Genomic DNA, 19,693 nt, shown 5'->3' on the forward strand with positions numbered 1-19,693 from the left:
CTGGATACAACACAAAAAAAGTTATTATCGGGGCCGGCCCCGTGGCTTAGCCATATAGTGTGCGCACTCCGCTACTGGTGGCCCTGGTTGGGATCCCGGGTGCGCACCGACGCACCGCTTCTCCGGCCATGCTGAGGCCACGTCCCACATACAGCAACTAGAAGGATGTGCACCTATGACATACAACTATCTACTGGGGCTTTGGGGGAAAATAAGAAGGGAAGAGGATTGGCAATAGATGTTAGCTCAGAGCCAGTCTTCCTCAGCAAAAAGAGGAGGATTAGCATGGATATTAGCTCAGGGCTGATCTTCCTTACAAGATTAAAAAAAAAGTTATTATCAGTACAACGGATAAATAAATTGTGTAATGTGCTTACAGTTGAATACTAAATAGCAGTGATGATGAAATACAGATATTTATATCAACATGGGTGGATGTCACAGTAAAATATTGATCAAGAAAGGTCTGGGGGGCCTTCTTCTGTGGGGCAGGGGGATGCGAGGCGCCCAGCACTGTGCTGCCTCTCAGGCCAGGCTCCCACACCAGCACCTTCTGGTGCCACCCTTCAGAGCCCCCCTGTGGTCGCCTCCTGCACCGTTTTCAGGGTTTGCGGTGGTGCTCCTCAGAGAGCAGCAGGGTAGTCTAGGCCGCCTTGTCCGGACCAGAAGTCCTTTTGTGGCCATTTTAAATCTGCCTATAGTACTTCTAAGCATGATATTGACCTATTATTTCATCTTAATTCAAAAGGCATATGCCTGAGAACATCCAGTAAAACTTGAGGAATAACTGGTTCTTTCTTTTCTCTCTGTGTCTGGCTGGTTGATATCAGTAGCTAAAGGTTTTGTGATGTTATTTCTACTTAAAATGCTTTTTATTTTGCATTTTAAGCAATAATGGGATTATTATTCTGTAGCCCTTCCATTTTTCTTTGTTGAATTTGAGTTACATTCAGGATAAGGATAAGTGTGTTTTACCCAGAGTCATAAAGGTAAAACCTTATTTTTTCACACCTTTCGCTCTGCTGCTTTTAAAAGGCAAAAACAATGCTTCTTAAGGTTTAGCCAAATAAATAATCTTAGTTCCTGATATTTAAAAAGAATCATAGAGTGGCCGGCCCTGTGGTGTAGTGGTTAAGTTCACATGCTCTGCTTCGGCAGCCTGGCATTCGTGGGTTCGGATCCCGGGCAGGGACCTACACACTGCTCATCAAGCCATGCTGTGGCAGGCATCCCACATATAAAGTAGAGGAAGATGAGCACGGATGTTAGCTCAGGGCTAATCTTCCTCACCAAAAAAAAAAGAATCATAGAAAAATTATATAAAATATATTAGTGATGGGCCGGCCCCGTGGCTTAGCGGTTAAGTGCGCGTGCTCCGCTGCTCGGAGCTGGCGGCCCGGGTTCGGATCCTGGGCACACGCCGATGCACCGCTTGTCTGGCCATGCTGAGGCCGCATCCCACATACAGCAACTAGAAGGATGTGCAACTATAACATACAACTATGTACTGGGGCTTTGGGGAGAAAAAAAAAAAGGAGGAGGATTGGCAGTAGATGTTAGCTCAGAGCCGGTCTTCCTCAGCAAAAAGAGGAGGATTAGCACGGATGTTAGCTCAGGGCTGATCTTCCTCACCAAAAAAAAAAAAAAGAAACACGAGGCACAGTCAAATTCCAAAATTGCTCATCTGCCCTCTTGGCCGTTAGTGTCCTGGTGAAACCGGCGCATATCTGGTATTTACTGATATGCATTTTTATTCCAGGAACTTAAGTAACCGGGCTCTATTATTTGCTCCTTACTTTGGTCATATAAATAATTCAGCTCTTCTGTTCTCCTCTTCAGGAGTAAATCAGCAGGTGGTCATGTTTTAGCAGTCGCCACGGTGGCCTGCATCATCGCAGAGGGTCTGACAGTAGGTGGCTGTTGGGTAGAGGGTGTAAAGAATTTTGAATTCTCGGTATCAGAGGTAGGGGCGTAAGGCAGTTTGCAAACATCTTCTCAGTGGCCCAAGTTTCAGCTGGAGTGATTAAGAATGAGCTGTGGTCTAAGGAGCCTTACGTTGCTAACATAAGTGTAAGGGGGTCCTTCCTATGATTGTAAATTGGGTTTGTGCTTCATCAGTCAGCTTTTTGACAAGAAGCGTCCATCACAGTGCCTCTCTCGTTTGCTGCAGCAGAATAGAAAATGAAGTATCCCAATAATTCCATTATAGTTTCCTTCTTGTGGACAAGAAAGCCATGTGGGATAATTAGGTTTGATTGGAGTGCACGTTTCCGGTAAGATCTGAAATTAATGATGTTGCTATAGTGACACATCTGCGGCCACCAGTGCGTGAAACATAAAGTAATTCATTCGACAGGAGTAGACATCTGTTAACTGCCAGGATGCAGAGCATATTGACACTGACCAGAAATGCTAGATGTTCTGTGATGAATGAGCAAATGATGCTGAAACCGGAGGACAGATCATCTGTACTTGATCTGCTGGGAGAACTTGAATCTTTTTACCGGTTGCATTTGACAGTGCCATTGTGTAAAGAACAATGCTGCAGAGAACTCATAAATTTTAAAGCTTAACTCAGGCTGCAGCCTATTAAAGCAATATATTAATTCTTTTGTTAGAGAGTTTTCATCTTCATGTAGAACAAAGCCGTTACTAAAAACACCTTCTAAAACAACAGGTTTTTTAGAACTCACTTTGTAATTATAGCATCCATTACCCAAAATGCCACATTGTTTAGCCTTGAATCACATGTGAGTTTCATAGATGGCGTTGTCTGTGAGGAGGAAATGCTGTCTGCATAGTTTGCAAGGGCAGCAGAGCATGGTATGTATGCTATTAGTGCATGTGTACAAAGCTTGTACCTCTCCCAAGTAAGACTTAGAAATGTTTGTTAATGTCCTTGAACCGGAGGACACCTGCAGTCTGTCCTGCCTCATGATGATAACTGGGGTCTTCAGTTGTAACAAGCGTGAGCAGTCTTCCTGGTGCAGTTATTTACCAATGTGTGTACTTGGTGTGAGTGCTGTAAGTAACATTTTGGGGGCGTTTGGACCAACTCAACGCATGCAGTAGTTGAGCAGATGCATACAGTGCTGAGAATCATAACCTTTTGAGAAAGCCTGCTTTGCAGCAAATATAATATGTGACTCCACAGTAAATAATGTCAAGTATTTAAAAAAATAATGCGTACTCTCAGTTTGGTAAATTAGTGTTGTCACTTTAGAAGTTTTGTTTGCACTCCTTGGTTGTAAAGTCTAAGTGACTTTGTGTTTTCGTGTAGCCATTGATCCCGTGTGATTGCTGCTTTGCTTAACTAGAACCTTCACAGGCAGTTGTACGGGGTCTAGGTAAGCTGCCTGTCCCTGTGAGCCGTAGGCGGGGTTACTTTTGTTTCTCTGCTATAATCACTCCCTTGCTCTTCTGCTGCGGTGTGTTAGAGCTTCCATATGAGGCCAAACCACAAGCCAGCAATATTTGATCAGAAAGCTCTGCATCTGCTTCTCTGATGATGTCTCCTCTGCGTGGTTGTGAATCACATCTGTTGCCGCCCTGAGAATGATGCCTGCGGGAATTTTTCCTTAGAAATTAATTTCCTCTTTCCCTGCTTCGCTCTTTGTAGTCGAAAAAGTCTGCTTCATTAAAGAACTACAGCTTTTTTTTTTTCAAGAATCGCAAAGAAACTTTTTGTCAAAAGACATTTACTGTCCACGGCACTACCATAATGACCAGGTCACTGTGAAGCTCTCTGACATGGTGGCTCTTTCAACGTCTGTCTGCCTAAGTTAGTCCCTCTCCTTTGCGAAGTTTCAGATTTGGGACATAATAACTTTTGTTGTATTAAGATGACAAGAATTGTAGAAACTGTCAACTGGTTGAAATCTTGAAAATCACTTAAGATTTGAAAAATAATTTTGCACTATTGACTCTTAATAACTGATTTAATCTTACTACTTATCTGCTGTTCAAGGGGATATACAAAGTCTGAAACCAGCACTGACTTTCCTGCTCAGCATTTTACAGAGTCAGCTATGAAATAAAAACATCATTGAAATTTTAAAAAATATTTTCAGGATTCATCTTACTATGTTGAGAAATTGTATATGCCACTCACGTAAAGGAGTGTCTGCATAAATATTCCAGTTTCTTTAACTCAACGAGATGTGAATACATTTATTCAGATGGAAAAATAACAGAGCCAAATATTTCATTGTTTATTTGATAAGCAGCGTTAGTCATTTGTTTGATTATATTAGTTTTAAACTGCTTAAAACATGATTTATTAACAACTTAGAAATTTTAGGGGCTAGCCCCATGGCTTAGCGGTTAAGTGCGCGCGCTCTGCTACTGGCAGCCTGGGTTCGGATCCTAGGTGCGCACTGACGCACCGCTTCTCTGGCCATGCTGAGGCCGCATCCCACATACAGCAACTAGAAGGATGTGCAACTATGATGTACAACTATCTACTGGGGCTCTGGGGAAAAAAAAAAAAGGAGGAGGATTGGCAATAGATGTTAGCTCAGAGCCAGTCTTCCTCAGCAAAAAGAGGAGGATTAGCATGGATGTTAGCTCAGGGCTGATCTTCCTCAAAAAAAAAAAAAGAAAGAAAGAAATTTTAGAAGATTCAGCATTTATTACACAGTGTTTGATTCGAATGACAAACTGTCAGGATGTGTCACTCTCTTAGCATTTGGCTAATAACTGCTGTTCATCCTTCACGACACTTTCTGTTAGAATGTTTCCATCACTCCACGAAGCCACCTTGTACACACCAGCTGTCATCCCCATTCTTCCCCTGCCCCCACCCAGCCCTAGGTAACCCCCAATCTACTTCTTGCCTCAATGGCTTTGCCTATTCTGGACTTTCTACATAAATGGAACCAATACATTATGTGGCCTTTTGTGACTGGCTTCTTTCACTCAGTGTAACATTTTCAAGGTTCATCTACATTGTAGCATGTGTCAGTGCCTCATTCCTTTTTATTGCCAGATAATATTCCATTGTATGGATACACCACATTTTACTTACCTTTTTAATAGTTGATGGACATTAGAGTTGTTTCTACTTTTTTCTATTATGAGCAATGCTGCTATGAACATTCAAAGTTCTAGCCAAGACAGTTGGGCAAGAAAAAGAAAAAGGCATCCATATTGTAAAGGAGAGTAAAGCTATCTATTTGTGTGTGATGTGGTCTTTATATAGAAAATCCTAAGGAAGCTTCTAAAAATCTATTAGAACCAATAAATGAGTTTAGTAAGGTTTAAGACACAAGATCAATATACAAAAATGAATCATATTTCTATACACTAGCAATGACCTATCTAAAAACAGAATTAAGAAAACAGTTCCATTTACAGTGGCATCAAAAGGTAAAATCAATACTTCATAGTGTTAATATGGCAGTGGTATTACCCAAATTGATCTACAGATTCTGTACAGTCCCTATCAAAATCCCACTGCCTTCTTTGCAGAAATTGACAAGTTGATCCTAAATTCGTATGAAAATAAAAAAAAAAAAAAACAAGCTAAAACAGTCTTGGAAAAAACACAAAATTGGAGGACTGAGCAGTTTCTCATTTTAAAACTTACTACAAAGCTACAGTGGTCAAGACTGTGTGGTGCTGGTGTAAGGATAGACACAGAGATCAAAGGAATAGAATCGAGAGTGCAGAAGTAGGTCCTAACACTTACCGTCAATTGGTTTTCAATAAGGGAGCCAAGACATTAAATGGGAAAGAATCTTTGTAACAAATGGTGCTGGGAAAACTGCAACTCCACACGTGAAAGAATGAAGTTGGACCCCTACCTCACACCATATACAAAAATTAGCTCAAAATGGATCACAGACCTAAATGTAAGCACCAAAATGATCATTTTTTTAAATTGCTTCGTTTTCAGAAGCTATTCTAAATTTGTTTTCTATTTTATTCTCTCTGGCTCAGTTAAGCAACTGAATAAAGGACTTCGATATCTACCTAAATACAGAGCTTTATAAACATAACCCAAAAGGAAAAAGAATTAGTTTAAACCTTGGCTTCAGTTATCTTTTAAATTATTTTAAACTATATTCAGTATTTTAGCATCTGCTTTTATGTATCTGTGGTACTATCTGGCCTCCCATATTTTCAAAGAATCTTTGTGCCTATGTAGAATTACTTTAGAGATTTCTCTAAATGGTAGTAAGAAGCAAAGTATAGTAGCACAGTTGAAGTTAGGAATCTCAGAACTTGAAATACTGTCATTAGGCTGATCAAGGACAACTAGCTAAAGCTATGGATTAAACTAGCCTTCACTCTGCACCCCAGATTTACTGTCTAGAAATAGTCTGTGGATGCAGTGACCGTTAATGATGTGCCTTTGGTTTTGGAAAATACCTGTTGTCTATATGGATTTATTGCATTTGGGAATGCCAGATTTTTCATCTTCAGTAATCTCTGGGAAAAGATGCTCCAAAGTAAGTGATCTGTCATATGACTCAAATAGATGCCACTTTCAACCCAGGATAGACTTGTGCAGGAACTGACGGCCAGCATCTGTTGACATCATGGGACGAGGTGGCCAGACGTCACGCCTCCTGGTAGAAGAGCTCTACCCATGCGAAGTGGTCTGTAGAATGCGCATCTCTCCAGCCTTTCTGACCAGTGCAGTTCACAGCAAATCCAGAGCCTAGAGGCACGTGTGCAACGGCACCGCGGGGACACAGCAGCTGAGTGCAGACTGCATGTGACTAAGACCGTCGGTCGACTTCTTTAATAAGTTCAATTACAAAGGAAAGAGAGAGCAGGGAGAAGGCTGTAGAGTCAGAGAGGCTCAGGAGACCTTACCTGGATCCACATTCAAACAGCAGTAGAACAACACGATACAGACAAGACAGCTGGAAATCTCCACCCTGCCTTGCTGTTTGATATTGGGAGTCACCGTTATTTTTTGGTGTGACGACATCGGGTTCTGTTTACTAAGAGCCCTTTCCTTTATTACTGACACAGACATGCTCGTGGATGAGTGGCATGTCTCAGGTTGGTTTCAGCCTCATTACGGGGAGAGTGGGTGGGGTTCACATGAAGAGGTGAGGCCCTAAGGCGATCCTTGCTGAAGTGAGGCCACCCTGTGCTTTTCACGACACTCTTCTTTCCACTTTTATGTACATTTCATATTACCTCTAGAAAAGTGCAGAGGGGGTAGAAAAGAATAAATCCCTGAATTTCAGTTCCTGGTATTTTGTGTTTCTCACATTTATAGTTGAATTTCTTGCAAATTTTGTTTTATCCAAGCTGTAGATATGCATGCATGCACACACAGTAAGTGATGCCCATGCGCCATTGGGGGTGTCCAGGGTGCATTTCCACGTGTTAAATGCTATTATTACTGGGAAAGTGGGACATCTGATAATAAGACATTCAAAATCAACATTTTTCTCTTCAAATCAACTCCCTTCCTAAAGCAGCATAAAGACATTGGCTACTGAAGTAGAATTGGCACATAATTATGTTTATAACTATCTGGCTTCTTTCATTTTCAATTCCTCCAAGAAAGCTGTGTGAATTTTAAAATCCATTAAGTTTCTAGAAGTTTTCTGAAGTTTTTCTTATTCCTCTTTGGCCCATTGAAGTTTAGGTAAGGGGATATTATATTTGAGGGCAGAGTAGAAGTGGATGTTTAAAGAATAGTTTTCGTGTGAGGCAGTTTCCACATAAGCCAAGCCTCCCTCTCTCCCCCATTTCCTTTTTAGATGTGTTAGTAGCACCAGTGCAGCTTCACTCCGAATGCAGTGATATTGCCCCGGGTTTCTGATGGCAGATGTGTTACTACCACACACACGTTGCACAATGTCAGAGTCCTGGTTTGATGTTACACTGTCATTATGTAAGACACAACCAGTGGGGGAGCTGGGGAGGGCACAGGCAGCCCCTCTGTGTATCTCTGCAGCTCTCTGTAACTCTATAATTATTTCAAAATAAAAACTAATACAAACAAACAGAACACCTTGTCTCAGATTGGCAAATAGGAAAGAGGTCTTGGATAAGAGTATTCGCTTGCGGGAAGAAGAGTCACATTGTTTTCGGTGTAATATTTTTCCTTTTAACTAGAATGTGTCTTATCTAAGAGCACATTTATCTTACTTTTTGCTGTCGTTTCATTGATATCTCTAATTTTTTTTTTTTTCTTTTTTTGCTTGAGCAAGATTCACCCTAAGCTAACATCTGTGCCAATCTTCCTCTATTTTATGTATGGGTCACTGCTGCAGCACGGCCACCACCGAGTGGTGTAGGACCGTGCCCGGGAACTGAACCCAGGCTGCCGAAGCAGAGCATACCAAACTTAACCGCTAGGCCATGGGGCCAGCCCTTGAATGCTCTAGCTAGATGGTCTACAGTAATACAGTCGTGCACCTCCACTTGATGGCAGAGACAATGTGTCCTGGAAGACTGGGCCCCTGGCCATGCTCAGAAGGCTCAAGTCCAGGTGGCCACCTCCCACCCTGACTCTGAGGCTGCGGAGAGTTTGTAGCAGAAACAGGAGCTTGCGTTGGTGTGTTCTCAAGAGTTGCTTTTGCTAGCACGTCTGCTCAGCGTGGGCAGCATCATTTACCCCAACAACTTTCTTGCTTCCTCCACCAGGTTTTAGGTTGTAAGATACAAGGTTAGTTCTATCCACCCTTGTCATATAAATTTTCTTCCCAAAGGTTGTAGTTGTGGTATGATGAATACCATACTGTTCATGTTTATTTTAATGTGAATAGCTTAAATGTTGTGATTATTTTTCTTGACTATTTTAAAACCTGTTGAAATGTATCAAACATGGTCCAAAAGATCTTTCTAGAAATAATTAATCCCTTTCTAGAAGTGACTGATCTCTTTTCCTAAGTATAATTTGATCTCTTTTTTTCCTAATATGCATTGTAAACTTAATTGAGTCTATTCTTTGAATCAAGCTTTCAGCTTCCTCAACAGATATTAGCACAGCACATAAACTTGGTTATTAATCAATTAGCAAGTATCGAATTGAGGCAGCTTGTCATGGTGGAAGATACACAGAAATTGTAATCAAAGGATCTGAGCTCTTGTCTCACTAATGTACTAACAGACTGACATGAGGATTCACTGAGTTTGAGGATTCACTGTCTCCACACCTTACTGACTTACGTGTAAAACAGGGATGAGCGCTTACCCTGCCCTTCTGTAGCAGGTCTTTGTGAGGGCTTTCCCCAGGCTGTGTAGCAGCACTACATACAAACTCAGAACTGTTTGGAAGTTGAAATGCAGTGCTTGAAGCTTGAAGGGATAAAAGGTATAGCAAGGTATGCCCCGTGACATGGTTGGGGGTGTAAGACGTATGATGAACGTAGGATAGTGGAGCATCATTACCAAAATACAGCTCACAGGTGCAGTGTGTTCTTTCTGGGGCTAAAAACAAAACATGGACAACAGCATCTGTCACAGGCCGGCCCGGCCAACCCTCTCTCCTAAGCCCCGGCTCCATGCATAACCATCCGTCTTCTCTCTCTGTCCACCCATAGGACTTCAGATTCATCATTTCCTGAACCAGACTCATCATCTTCTGTCCACTTTCTTCTCCTCTACTTCCCAATGAGTGGCAGCCTCCCTGAGCAGAGGCAGTAAGCCTCCACATGATCTGAGCAGGTTCACAGCTTCTGTGTCTGGTTCTGATGTCCGGTTCTGATGTCCAGGTCGTTCAACTTCTGAATATTTCGTGAATTTGTCTCTTCCCTTCTATTGACCCCCACGACCACATCATCCTCACTTAGAGCTTTATACTGGCTCCTTCCTCGATTTTGACCTCCGCCACCCGTCTCCAGCATGGTGATCAGGCACTCTCACCCACACGGCAGTCCCCAGAATAAAATCAGAACACAGATGTGTGGCACAAGAGGCCCTTGGTGATGGGACACACGTCATTTCTCCAGCTTCACCCGCTGTTCCCTCTGCAGCCCTTCCCTTGCGTCATCACCTGTCATCACGGGGTTTTTCCAGGGCCCCCTCACCCAGGCAGCCTCAGGGACTGTGCACTTAGGTTTCTGCTGCATTATTACCTCTCAGAAGTAGAATTGTTTCGTGCATTTCTCTCTTCCCATTATGCCCTAAGATTCTTGGGAAAAGGAACCTTCACTCTTCTGTATGTTTTGGGCACTTTCTACATTGCCTCACTTCTTCTTTGCTGTATCCATGCAAGACAGGCGGTAGTTGCTCTGTTTGCAGATAGACACAGTGAGGCTGGAGAGTTAGACTCGCTCTGTGAGGTTCCCTAGCCTGCAGGTGACAGACAGGGTTTGGACTCAGGTCCATCGACCTCCAGAACCCAACGTGTAGTGATGCCTTTTAAGGAGATTTTTTTGCCAAAGAAAGAAATGAATTCCAGGCTTCTTAGAAATTTATGGAAATGTGAGAGTTGAGGGCGTGTTTGGAGAGTGAATGGTGGCCACATCCTGAGGCCGTGTGGCAGGCAGGAGCATTGCGGTCTGACACAAGAAGGCCGGTTGTGAAGGTCCTACTTTCCCTTCTCAGGAGCTGATCTTTTGTGCTGTAGACAGTGGGGAGTCCCTGGTGGTTTTGAAGTGAGGGAGTAGAATGAAGGGATCTGTACTCTAGGAAGATGGTGCTGGACAGAGGACTGGAAACCATGCGGAAGCTTCCACATCAGGCTAAGAGAAGAAGAGGGCAGAACCGCGGCATTCCAGAGTGGATGGAGAGGGGAAGGGCTCCCGCCGTGCTTCTGAGGTAGAGTGGAAAGGGTTGAGGGTTGATGGACAGACAGCGCAGGAAGGGCAAGGGGGTGCTCAGGGACCCACGGGACCATGCCCCCGCCTGGATGCCCACGTGTCCTCCCCCAGCCCCTCGGGCAGGCGTTTCACAGTGGGGAGGCCAGTGCGGGAGGTCGTGCTGTGTCAGGCGGGGTCCCCGCAGCAGTGAGTGTGAGCCTGCGCTGGCCCCTCTCGGGCACATCGGGTGGATGCTGCCGGTTGGACGTGCAGGCTCTTCAGGGCTAGGGAAGGCTGAGCTACGAGTGCCGTCGGGCAGGAGCGCCTCCGTGGGGCAGGTGCAGGTGGAGCTGGTGCTGGAAGATCAGTCGTGGCGACCCTTCAGCACTGTGAAGGACCACGTCTCAGCACTTAGCGAACTCTGCCCCCAGGCCTGTCCCTGCAGCATGAAGTGCACAGCGGGTGAAGGAGTGAAGTGTAACCTCTATTCAGGGGCTTTGGTTGCTTGCATAAGGCAGTTTAAAAACCTAAAGAAATAATAGTTCATTCTTGGTAGGAGCGGTGCAGGTGTCTGTTGTCATGTTCTTTAACTTTGCTGTATGTATAAAATTGATAGGAATAGGAAGTTAGATTAAAAGAAGCGTTATTAATCATAGTCCTGTTTATTAACTGCTTAGCATTTGTGCCTAATTACTGTGCCCCACCGTAAATTATAATGCTTTGCATTCAGTGTATATCAGAGAAAAAAAAGTCTAAAGGAAATACTTTAATTATGTCAATTAATCTGACAAGTAAAATATTTTGAATTTAAGTAATACATTTGTTAAATAATTTTTCAGAGAACTGCTCATTTGGGCACACCTAAGAGGTGAACTTTGTACTTATGCTAAGAGGAATTAATGTAAAATTTTATTATCTTTTTACTGTAGATAATAATACAACTCTCGTTTTCATCTCAAATCTTTGATATAAGGCATTTATAGAACTTCCTTATTTCATTTGAATTGTTGCTAACTACATTATTTAATATGACCTAGTATTTTAAATTAATTCTACTTTGTTTAATGAGGATGACATAACCCAAAAAAACCCCTTTTAAACTGCACTTCTCATATAATTTTGATTATTATGTTTTATTCTTGCCTACTTTCATGAAATTTAGGAGCCATTTATTCAGGGTATTAGAGGGGCTATGTAGAATTTTGTAAAAGGCAAAATTTATAAAACTGGCAAGCATCCCTGATAGTAGTTGCTCTTTGAAACTTGTGAAACTCTAATATATGCATTCTTTTAAGTGTTTATCAAAACAATCTCTAAAATAGTAACTGTAAAATATAGATTTTCCTTTTAATTTAAAACAGCCTTGGGGCTGGGCCTGTGGCTTAGCGGTTAAGTGCACGCACTCCGTTACTGGGAGCCCGGGTTCGGATCCCGGGCACGCACCAACGCAACGCTAGTCCAGCCATGCTGAGGCAGTGTCCCACATACAGCAGCTAGAAGGATGTGCAACTATGACATACAACTATCTACTGGGGCTTTGGGGAGAAAAAGGGAAAAAAAAGGAGGAAGATTGGCATGGATGTTAGCTCAGGGCTGATCTTCCTCACACACACACAAAAAACAGCCTCTATGTCCAGGTGGGAGTTATGAGTTAGATGAGCTGTTTTGCTTTGAACACTAATCTGACTGGTATGTATAGAGTCACTACAAAACGCTTGTATCATGTTTTCAGTAGCACATGTGTCAAAGAAAATAAGTTAGTTCGTATTTTATGGGTGTTTGTAGCCATGTGAAAAGTCCATAAGTACATCAGTGTCAGTGGATAATCCTCTGTATGCTTTGAAATAAGTCCAGAAAACCCCAGGGGAGACAGCATTATAGCACATAATGTACTTACTCACAGGGTGTTTAAACTTCCCAGTGTGGCTTTACTTCTATAAAACCAGATAGGCAAAAATTATATGCATATATTATATGTATATTTTTGTATTATGATGTATATGTAAAGTGTTTAGGGTCATCTTTCAGGGTCCTAAGCAGTATAATGTTGTGCACTTGTGTGCCACTTTTAATGAAAATTCATCGAGTTTTTGAAATGCATGACGTTTTCTCTGACTGCCTCTCTCTTCATGATGTTACTTCACTGCATTTGGTTGCGTATCTTTTTGATAGGAAGCCGAAACCATGAAATCTCATACAGTTGATCTGTGGGTGCTCCTCTCTTAAACATTCCTCATGTTCCAGCTCACATTAGTGTCTGGCCCAAATTAACTGGCATTCCAGGGAGTGACCGTCTGACCTCTTGGATGGCTCTCCCTTGTCCACTGAGGGTAGCTCACTGGTTAGAACCTCAGCTAAAGAGATAATGCCTGCCCTTTCCCTCACCTTCCTTCTGGTGTTCCAAGTGATGCAAAAGGATGCTAAGGGTTAAACGCATCTGTTTCTGTTCAGTGAAAAATACTTAAATTTTTCGGAAAAGGTTCTTTGAAACTGATAGACATACCAGCCTGGGGCTAGTTGTTGCCTCCCTCAGGCAGTGTTCTGTAGTGTGATTACAAAGATGGTGACTCAGTTTTCCGGTTTCATGGCTGTCTGTTTCAGAAGAGGCAAAAATACATTTGTACCAAATAACAGAGCTGAACTGGAAGGCAGGGACTAGGCTTTCTTCATCTAACCAGAACCCTTCACATTATTAAAAGTTATGAAAAAGGGAACTTGACATGCTAGGAAGAAATGTTGTCCTCACTAGTAAAATGAAAATAGTAGCAAATAACATTTTAAGATACTTTGTATTACAGAGTAGAACATTCTCTCTGCAGAGATGTGGTCAGCCATAGGAGGAGCATCTAGTCCATGGACATGAAGTGTGTGGCATGTCAAATCTTGATCTTGCTGATGAGCTCCTTGTGTTCATTTATTTTTTGTTGTTGCTACGTCCGTCATAGGGACCCTCACCCAGAATGAGATGGTATTCAAGCGGCTGCATCTGGGCACTGTCTCTTATGGAACAGACACGATGGATGAGATCCAGAGCCACATCATGAATTCTTACTCCCAGGTAAGCTGAATCACTTTCGCATGCCGTCTTCCTGCAGAAGTATCCCGTACTGTTGAGTTAAACTGAGGCTTAATTATATGCTGACCTGTAAATTAGCAAACTTCTTTGATTATCTTAACACATTGTATTATTTTATTTATCAGTTCTAATTTATAAATCAAGAAACAGTTTTGGGACTGATTTTAAATAAGCATTTCTATATTGTATAATCATAGAGAGCATAATGACCTTAAATCATTTATTCATATTAAATTTTCTTAGTGAATTATTTGTGAAAATTACTCAGTAAACATAGTATTTTTAAGAATATTATTAAATAGAATGCTGCATCAAATATGTTTCTTAACAATCTGTTTTTCTTCATAATTAATAAGACTTTCTCCTATTTTTTGAAGGTAACTTCTTTTTTTTCACCTTTTCAATAAGCAAAAGTAGACACCATTGTATCATAAGCCCTCATCTACCTGTCATTCAGCTTCGACAGTTATCAGTGCATGGCTGGTTTTGTTTCATCTCTAGCCATTCTCCTCCAACCGTATTATTTTGAAGTGAAGCTCAAATACCACGTTATTTCATCTGTAAATATTTAGTCTGTATCTCTAATAGATAAGGACTCTTAAATCTTGTCTTTTTGATTGGAGCCTTACAGGAGCTATCTGAGGTTGCAAGAACAGGAATTATTTGCTTTCACGTGAGGAAACAGCCTAGCGGTTACAGCGTTTGCCAGAGGTTTTAAGCAGTGAGCTCTCCTCGAGTGAGTCTGTGGCCTGGAATCCTTTTGACGTTCCAGGCTCCTGACACTAGACATCTCAGGGCCACTGTGTGTGCACAGATCGTGGTGAGATCGGCAGAGGGTTGGAGACAGGCCGTTTTCCAGGGTTTATTTTAGGCTCTGCAGTTTCCATAGCCCTGTTCCCAGGTAGTGTTTGTGTCATTCATTTGGGTTTCTTTTTACCTGTCAAGTAACTTGAAATCACTGATTCAGTGTAATCAAACCTAGCAATCCAGGGGGCTCTATTTAAGGTGCTCACATGCAAGACTGCAATCTGTGTCAAGAATCATCACTTCCTTAGGTTTTCCTCTGCCTCTGTTGATTTCTTATAGAATTTAGTCACCCACTAATAATGAACCCAGGTATATTAGGTTCAAAAGTGCACATCGCTTACCAGGGAAGGGGTGGCCCCCAGGCACTGCACGTCCCTTCTACCCACTAGGCTCCTGTGGCGTCCTTCCAGGTGGCGTCACCTGCAGGGGCTGGTTGGGTTGACAGTCATTCTTTCCAACTGGATCTTACACAGACTGGACTGCATTACACTTGCCCTTTGTAGTGCTTCCACTTGGACAGAGTTCAAGGTGTTTTTCCGCCTTGTCTTGAGTTTTGTGAAAACCTACTCTTTCTTCTGTAACATGTACCAGTCTGGCACATGCTTTTCTTTACTTTTGAGATTCTGTCAAATGAAAAAAGTCTTATATGTATATATATTTACTTTCTGTAATGTTAGTACAGACACACAAGCACACATATGTGCACACTTAACACCAAGCACTTTATTAATTTGGATGTCATTCCTTTCACTGCAGAGTATTTTGTAACCTAGAATATTTATGAACAGAAGAAAAATCTAAAAAGGAGAAGGAATAAGACTTCCCTTTTCCTAGTAATCTATGTCTAGATTGAAAGAGTATCAGGTAACACCTGTTTTTTAAAAAATTAATTTATATTATCCATGAATATGATTTTAATAGCTCCAAATAAGTTATTTTATTAGAAAAAAATTAAAAGCAGAGAAGATGAGTCATATAAAACCAGCAAATATTTAATACTTATTTTCATCTAAGAGGACTTTTAAAAATCTTTTTACTAGAAGATGTCAGTTAGTTAGCTGGTTAGACAGTACTTTTTATGTGAAATGACTTTATTCCTTATGTTCTGTTTTATTATGAAGTTGATAGTAGTCTACTAGGTCCACTGTAATGTAGCGCAAATCTTTTATAACCTTATTATATTTCCCCACTGGAAGCATTTGGTGATAGAGGGCATAATCTTTAATGGAATTTCTGTGAAATTAAATTATACAGCCACCAGTAAACGTGACGTGACTCAGAGGAGGAGATCACCCAAGCTCTCTGCTGCTGTGACAGCAGCAGCACGAGCAGAACGAAGATGTGGTCTGAAGCCGCTGAGAGGCAGTGCCAGCTGAGCAGAGCCGTGAGCCCTTCATTAGGCAGCAGTGTAATTTGATGGGCACGGTGTTCATGGTTCAGTGGTTCTGTACCCCTGTCCAATCTAAGGAGGATTGTCACGAGTTCCTCTGAAGTTAACTGAAGAAACGGTTGACAGTCCTGCTAGGGTCGGGGGGAGTGTGCTCCCACACCTTTCCCCAGGCAGGAGGGGAGCAATAGAAAGTCATCCACTTCACTGGTGGAGATGGGTTCTCCAAACACAGCTGAGTACAGCGAGAGCCAGGCAGACCCAGCAGTGCGGAGCGAGTGGTTGCTTCAGGAGAACGTGATGTAGCCTGTGATGTGGGGATCATTTTTCCTCAGAATGCAGTGGTGATTGTATTTGATGATGATTGTCTACAGAGCTGGACACTCTAGCTGTAGACTGTGGCAAGGTGGATTAATTTATGGTATTAGGGGAATATTCGCAAACACTTTTTCCTGCTTTTAGCTTTACGCCGTCTTACAGCATTTTTTAAAGAAAAATGAAAGCAGTTGTGAGCATACTGTTCTATTTTGTTTTTTAACTTACTCTGTTTCTAGAAGTAATGAATAAACAGGAATTGTTAAGGACTTGGCAAATTAATGCAAGTGAATCTAGTAAAAGGAAATGGTCAGATCTTAAGTGTTTTTGGTACACTTGACCACCGGGACGCATCAAAGCAGTTTGCAGTACTAGGACAAAAAATAACTGATCACACCAATAGATGTTACGTAGGAGGTAATCAGAATCACATCAGAGAATCAAATCAAGCTACTTTTTCTCATCCCTAGCTAATTAGCTTATAAAAATAATATATGTAAATAATTTCAATATAAGCTATGCTTTCTCTTTAGTTTTGTGATATTCCATGTTTTACAGATGTATTCTCAAGCTAGTGGAAACAATACTAGTTCAACTCCACCAAGAAAAGGCCAGTCTTCAGCTCCCAAGGTTCGAAAAAGTGTTAGCAGTCGAGTCCACGAAGCAGTGAAGGCCATTGCCCTGTGCCACAACGTGACCCCTGTGTATGAGTCTCGGGCTGGCGTGACCGGGGAGACCGAGTACGCCGAGGTGGACCAAGATTTCAGTGACGAGAACCGCACCTACCAGGCCTCCAGCCCCGATGAGGTCAGTTGGGGCCTCTTAAAGAATCTCATTTCACAGTGTTATTCTTCAAAGTACAACACTGTGTCATCTGTGTTATTTGGACTCAAAAGGCATGAGAATTAATTCTTTTTGCAGGGAGCAGAGGGGAGCTTTATTATGTTTTCAATGCTTGCTTTAGCTGTAGGCCAGCAACCGCCCAGCTCTTTCCAGTGTGTAACCCCAGCGTGACTGCGGCCTTCCAGGTGAGTGCATTTGGTCTCAGTTTGTCCTCACATCTTGGAACATCTGAGAGTTCGTTACAGAAAAAGCTTGAGAAAAATCAGTTTCACTGACTTCATAAACTGATTTGTGACCAAGTCAGATTTTAATAAAACTGTTGAAGGTTGGGACTGTTATTATAGGCTACAACATCTGATTTTTTCTTATCTCCATCAGGTTTACATATTAAATTTCTAGTTATTTTCGCCAGAATTTAGATACACTGTATTTATGTCAAAAGAGAATTGGGATGTAAATAATTTTAAAAATCTACAGAAGACAGAAATGGTATAATCTTATATATGGTAAATTTGTCATTTCTAACTTTACATCATTTTTTGATATTTAGATTGATAAAATCTATTATTAAATTAATTCGTTCAGTTCCTGAATAATCTTAGTATATTTCATATACAGTTTTTTTATACACTCTTTCCACCCGAGGTTCTTTATATAATTCTGTAAAGTAGTCAAACCAACCGTGGAAACAGTATAAGTAAAGAAGCTTCTTCAAATACTTTGTAAAACTGGATCATATAAGTAAATAACCCCCCAGAAAAGTGCCTTCAATCAAAGTTTAAAAAAAAGTCAGACTTAATGTTTTTTTTCATTGTATTTTGATCTTTTTTTTTTTCATTGATGTCTTAATAGTTTATAACATTTTGAAATTTTGGTTGTACATTATTGTTTATCAGTAACCATATAAATGCCTCCCTTCACCCCTTGTCCTAATATTTTAAAGAGAGGAGCCTGGTGATTCTCATTAACAAGTTTATTTCCAAAGAGAAAACTCCTTTCACCAAAATCGCATTGCAGTCAAGAAACTAGGTGCCGCTTCAGCCCCTGGGAGGCGTGATCTGAGAGACAGTGACACGTGTTGGCGAGAGTGGAGGGACTGCACCCCTTTGCACTGCCGTTAAGAATCACAGTGTGAAACTGTCGGGGAGGAAGTAGCGCGGCCATAGCGGTGCTCCTGGAACATGAGCAAGTGCACCCCTAATTTGCTGCTTAAAACTAATGAAGAAGTCAAAAGCTAAAGCTATGATTTTAAAATGTCAGAAAGGACATCCTGTAAGTAATAACTAGAACTGATTTCTTCTTCTTTTTTTCTTTTTTGTGAGGAAGATCAACCCTGAGCTAACATCCATGCTAATTCTCCTCTTTTTTTTGCTGAGGAAGACCGGCTCTGAACTAACATCTATTGCCAATCCTCCTCCCTTCCTCCCTCCCCCCAAAGCCCCAGTAGATAGTTGTATGTCATAGTTGCACATCCTTCTAGTTGCTGTATGTGGGATGCGGCCTCAGCATGGCCGGACAAGCGGTGCGTCGGTGCACGCCCAGGATCTGAACCCGGGCTTCCAGTAGTGGAGCGCACGCACTTAACCGCTAAGCCACAGGGCCGGCCCTAGAACTGATTTCTGACCCAAGGCAGAGAGGACTGAATGAGTACATGTCAAGAATGGAGAAGGGGCTCTGCCGCCTGCAGAACTGAAGATCCCTGGGGCTGTCACCACTTCTGTCTACAAGCAGGAGTCTGTCTCCTGCAGACTTGTTGGAACAGAGGACATCTGCTTCTTCGTGGCTTGGGAACCACCAGTAATCACTCCTCTTTTTTCTGTGGAAGTCGGTTGTGACTGTGTCCCGACAGATCTCGTTCCCAGAGGTGCTTCCACGTCCTTGTCTGTGGACTCTTGGGGAGCTAAGGATGGACACACTGGCGGGTGCTTCTTAATCCTGTCTCACGTCAGGGCAACTAATAGTTTTGTTTTGTTTTTCCTTTTTTAATATTTGTCTTTGTCTCTGTACAGCCTCAGTTCCTGAAATGCTGATTGTTCGGTAGGCCTGGTGTGGGGCTGGACGTTTCTCCATTCTGAAATTCCAATAAGTTGCGTACATAATTGAGAACCACCGAGACGTGTAAATCTTTCCTTTTGACATACTGTCAGGTTATAAGACAGGTGCTACCATGTGACAAACTAGGGTAGAGGCCAAGAGGACTGTCACCTCTTCCCCACTTGTTTAATGTCTCCTCCGCTTCCGGAGGTGGTTCCTCTCAGATGTCCCTCCTAAAGTTGACAAAGAGGTATAAAGCACCTGTGACCTCAGCTGCCTTTCTCTGACTTCACAATGACAAAGAACAGTGAGGAGAAACCCCAAATGTACCCGCGATTTAGGGCATTTTACAAAGCTGTACACATAGCACTGTTTTTGAAAACCGAATTTATGTTTGAGGCTTTAATTACATAGGCGTTTCCTTTCTTGGTTTAAAATAAACCAAAATAAACCAATTTAGAAATTATGACAACATGTCATTAGTCATGTAAGAGCTTAAAGGTGGTGAAAAAACAG

The 19,693-nt window shown here is 42.0% G+C and overlaps 1 protein-coding gene across 9 annotated transcripts in view; it reads left to right on the forward strand.

Moving 5' to 3' along the window:
* ATP9B (ATPase phospholipid transporting 9B (putative)) overlaps positions 1–19,693 on the forward strand; it is a 279,064-nt gene that overhangs the window by 198,573 nt on the left and 60,798 nt on the right. For all 9 annotated transcript variants that reach the window (XM_058557340.1, XM_058557341.1, XM_058557346.1 and 6 more), the window contains 2 exons: positions 13,661–13,773; positions 16,859–17,107. In XM_058557340.1, the coding sequence (XP_058413323.1) occupies positions 13,661–13,773; positions 16,859–17,107 (362 nt within the window). The remainder of the gene's footprint in view (positions 1–13,660; positions 13,774–16,858; positions 17,108–19,693) is intronic.

This window comes from Diceros bicornis, chromosome 16 (assembly GCF_020826845.1).
Source record: "Diceros bicornis minor isolate mBicDic1 chromosome 16, mDicBic1.mat.cur, whole genome shotgun sequence".
NCBI classification, from domain to species: Eukaryota; Metazoa; Chordata; class Mammalia; order Perissodactyla; family Rhinocerotidae; genus Diceros; species Diceros bicornis.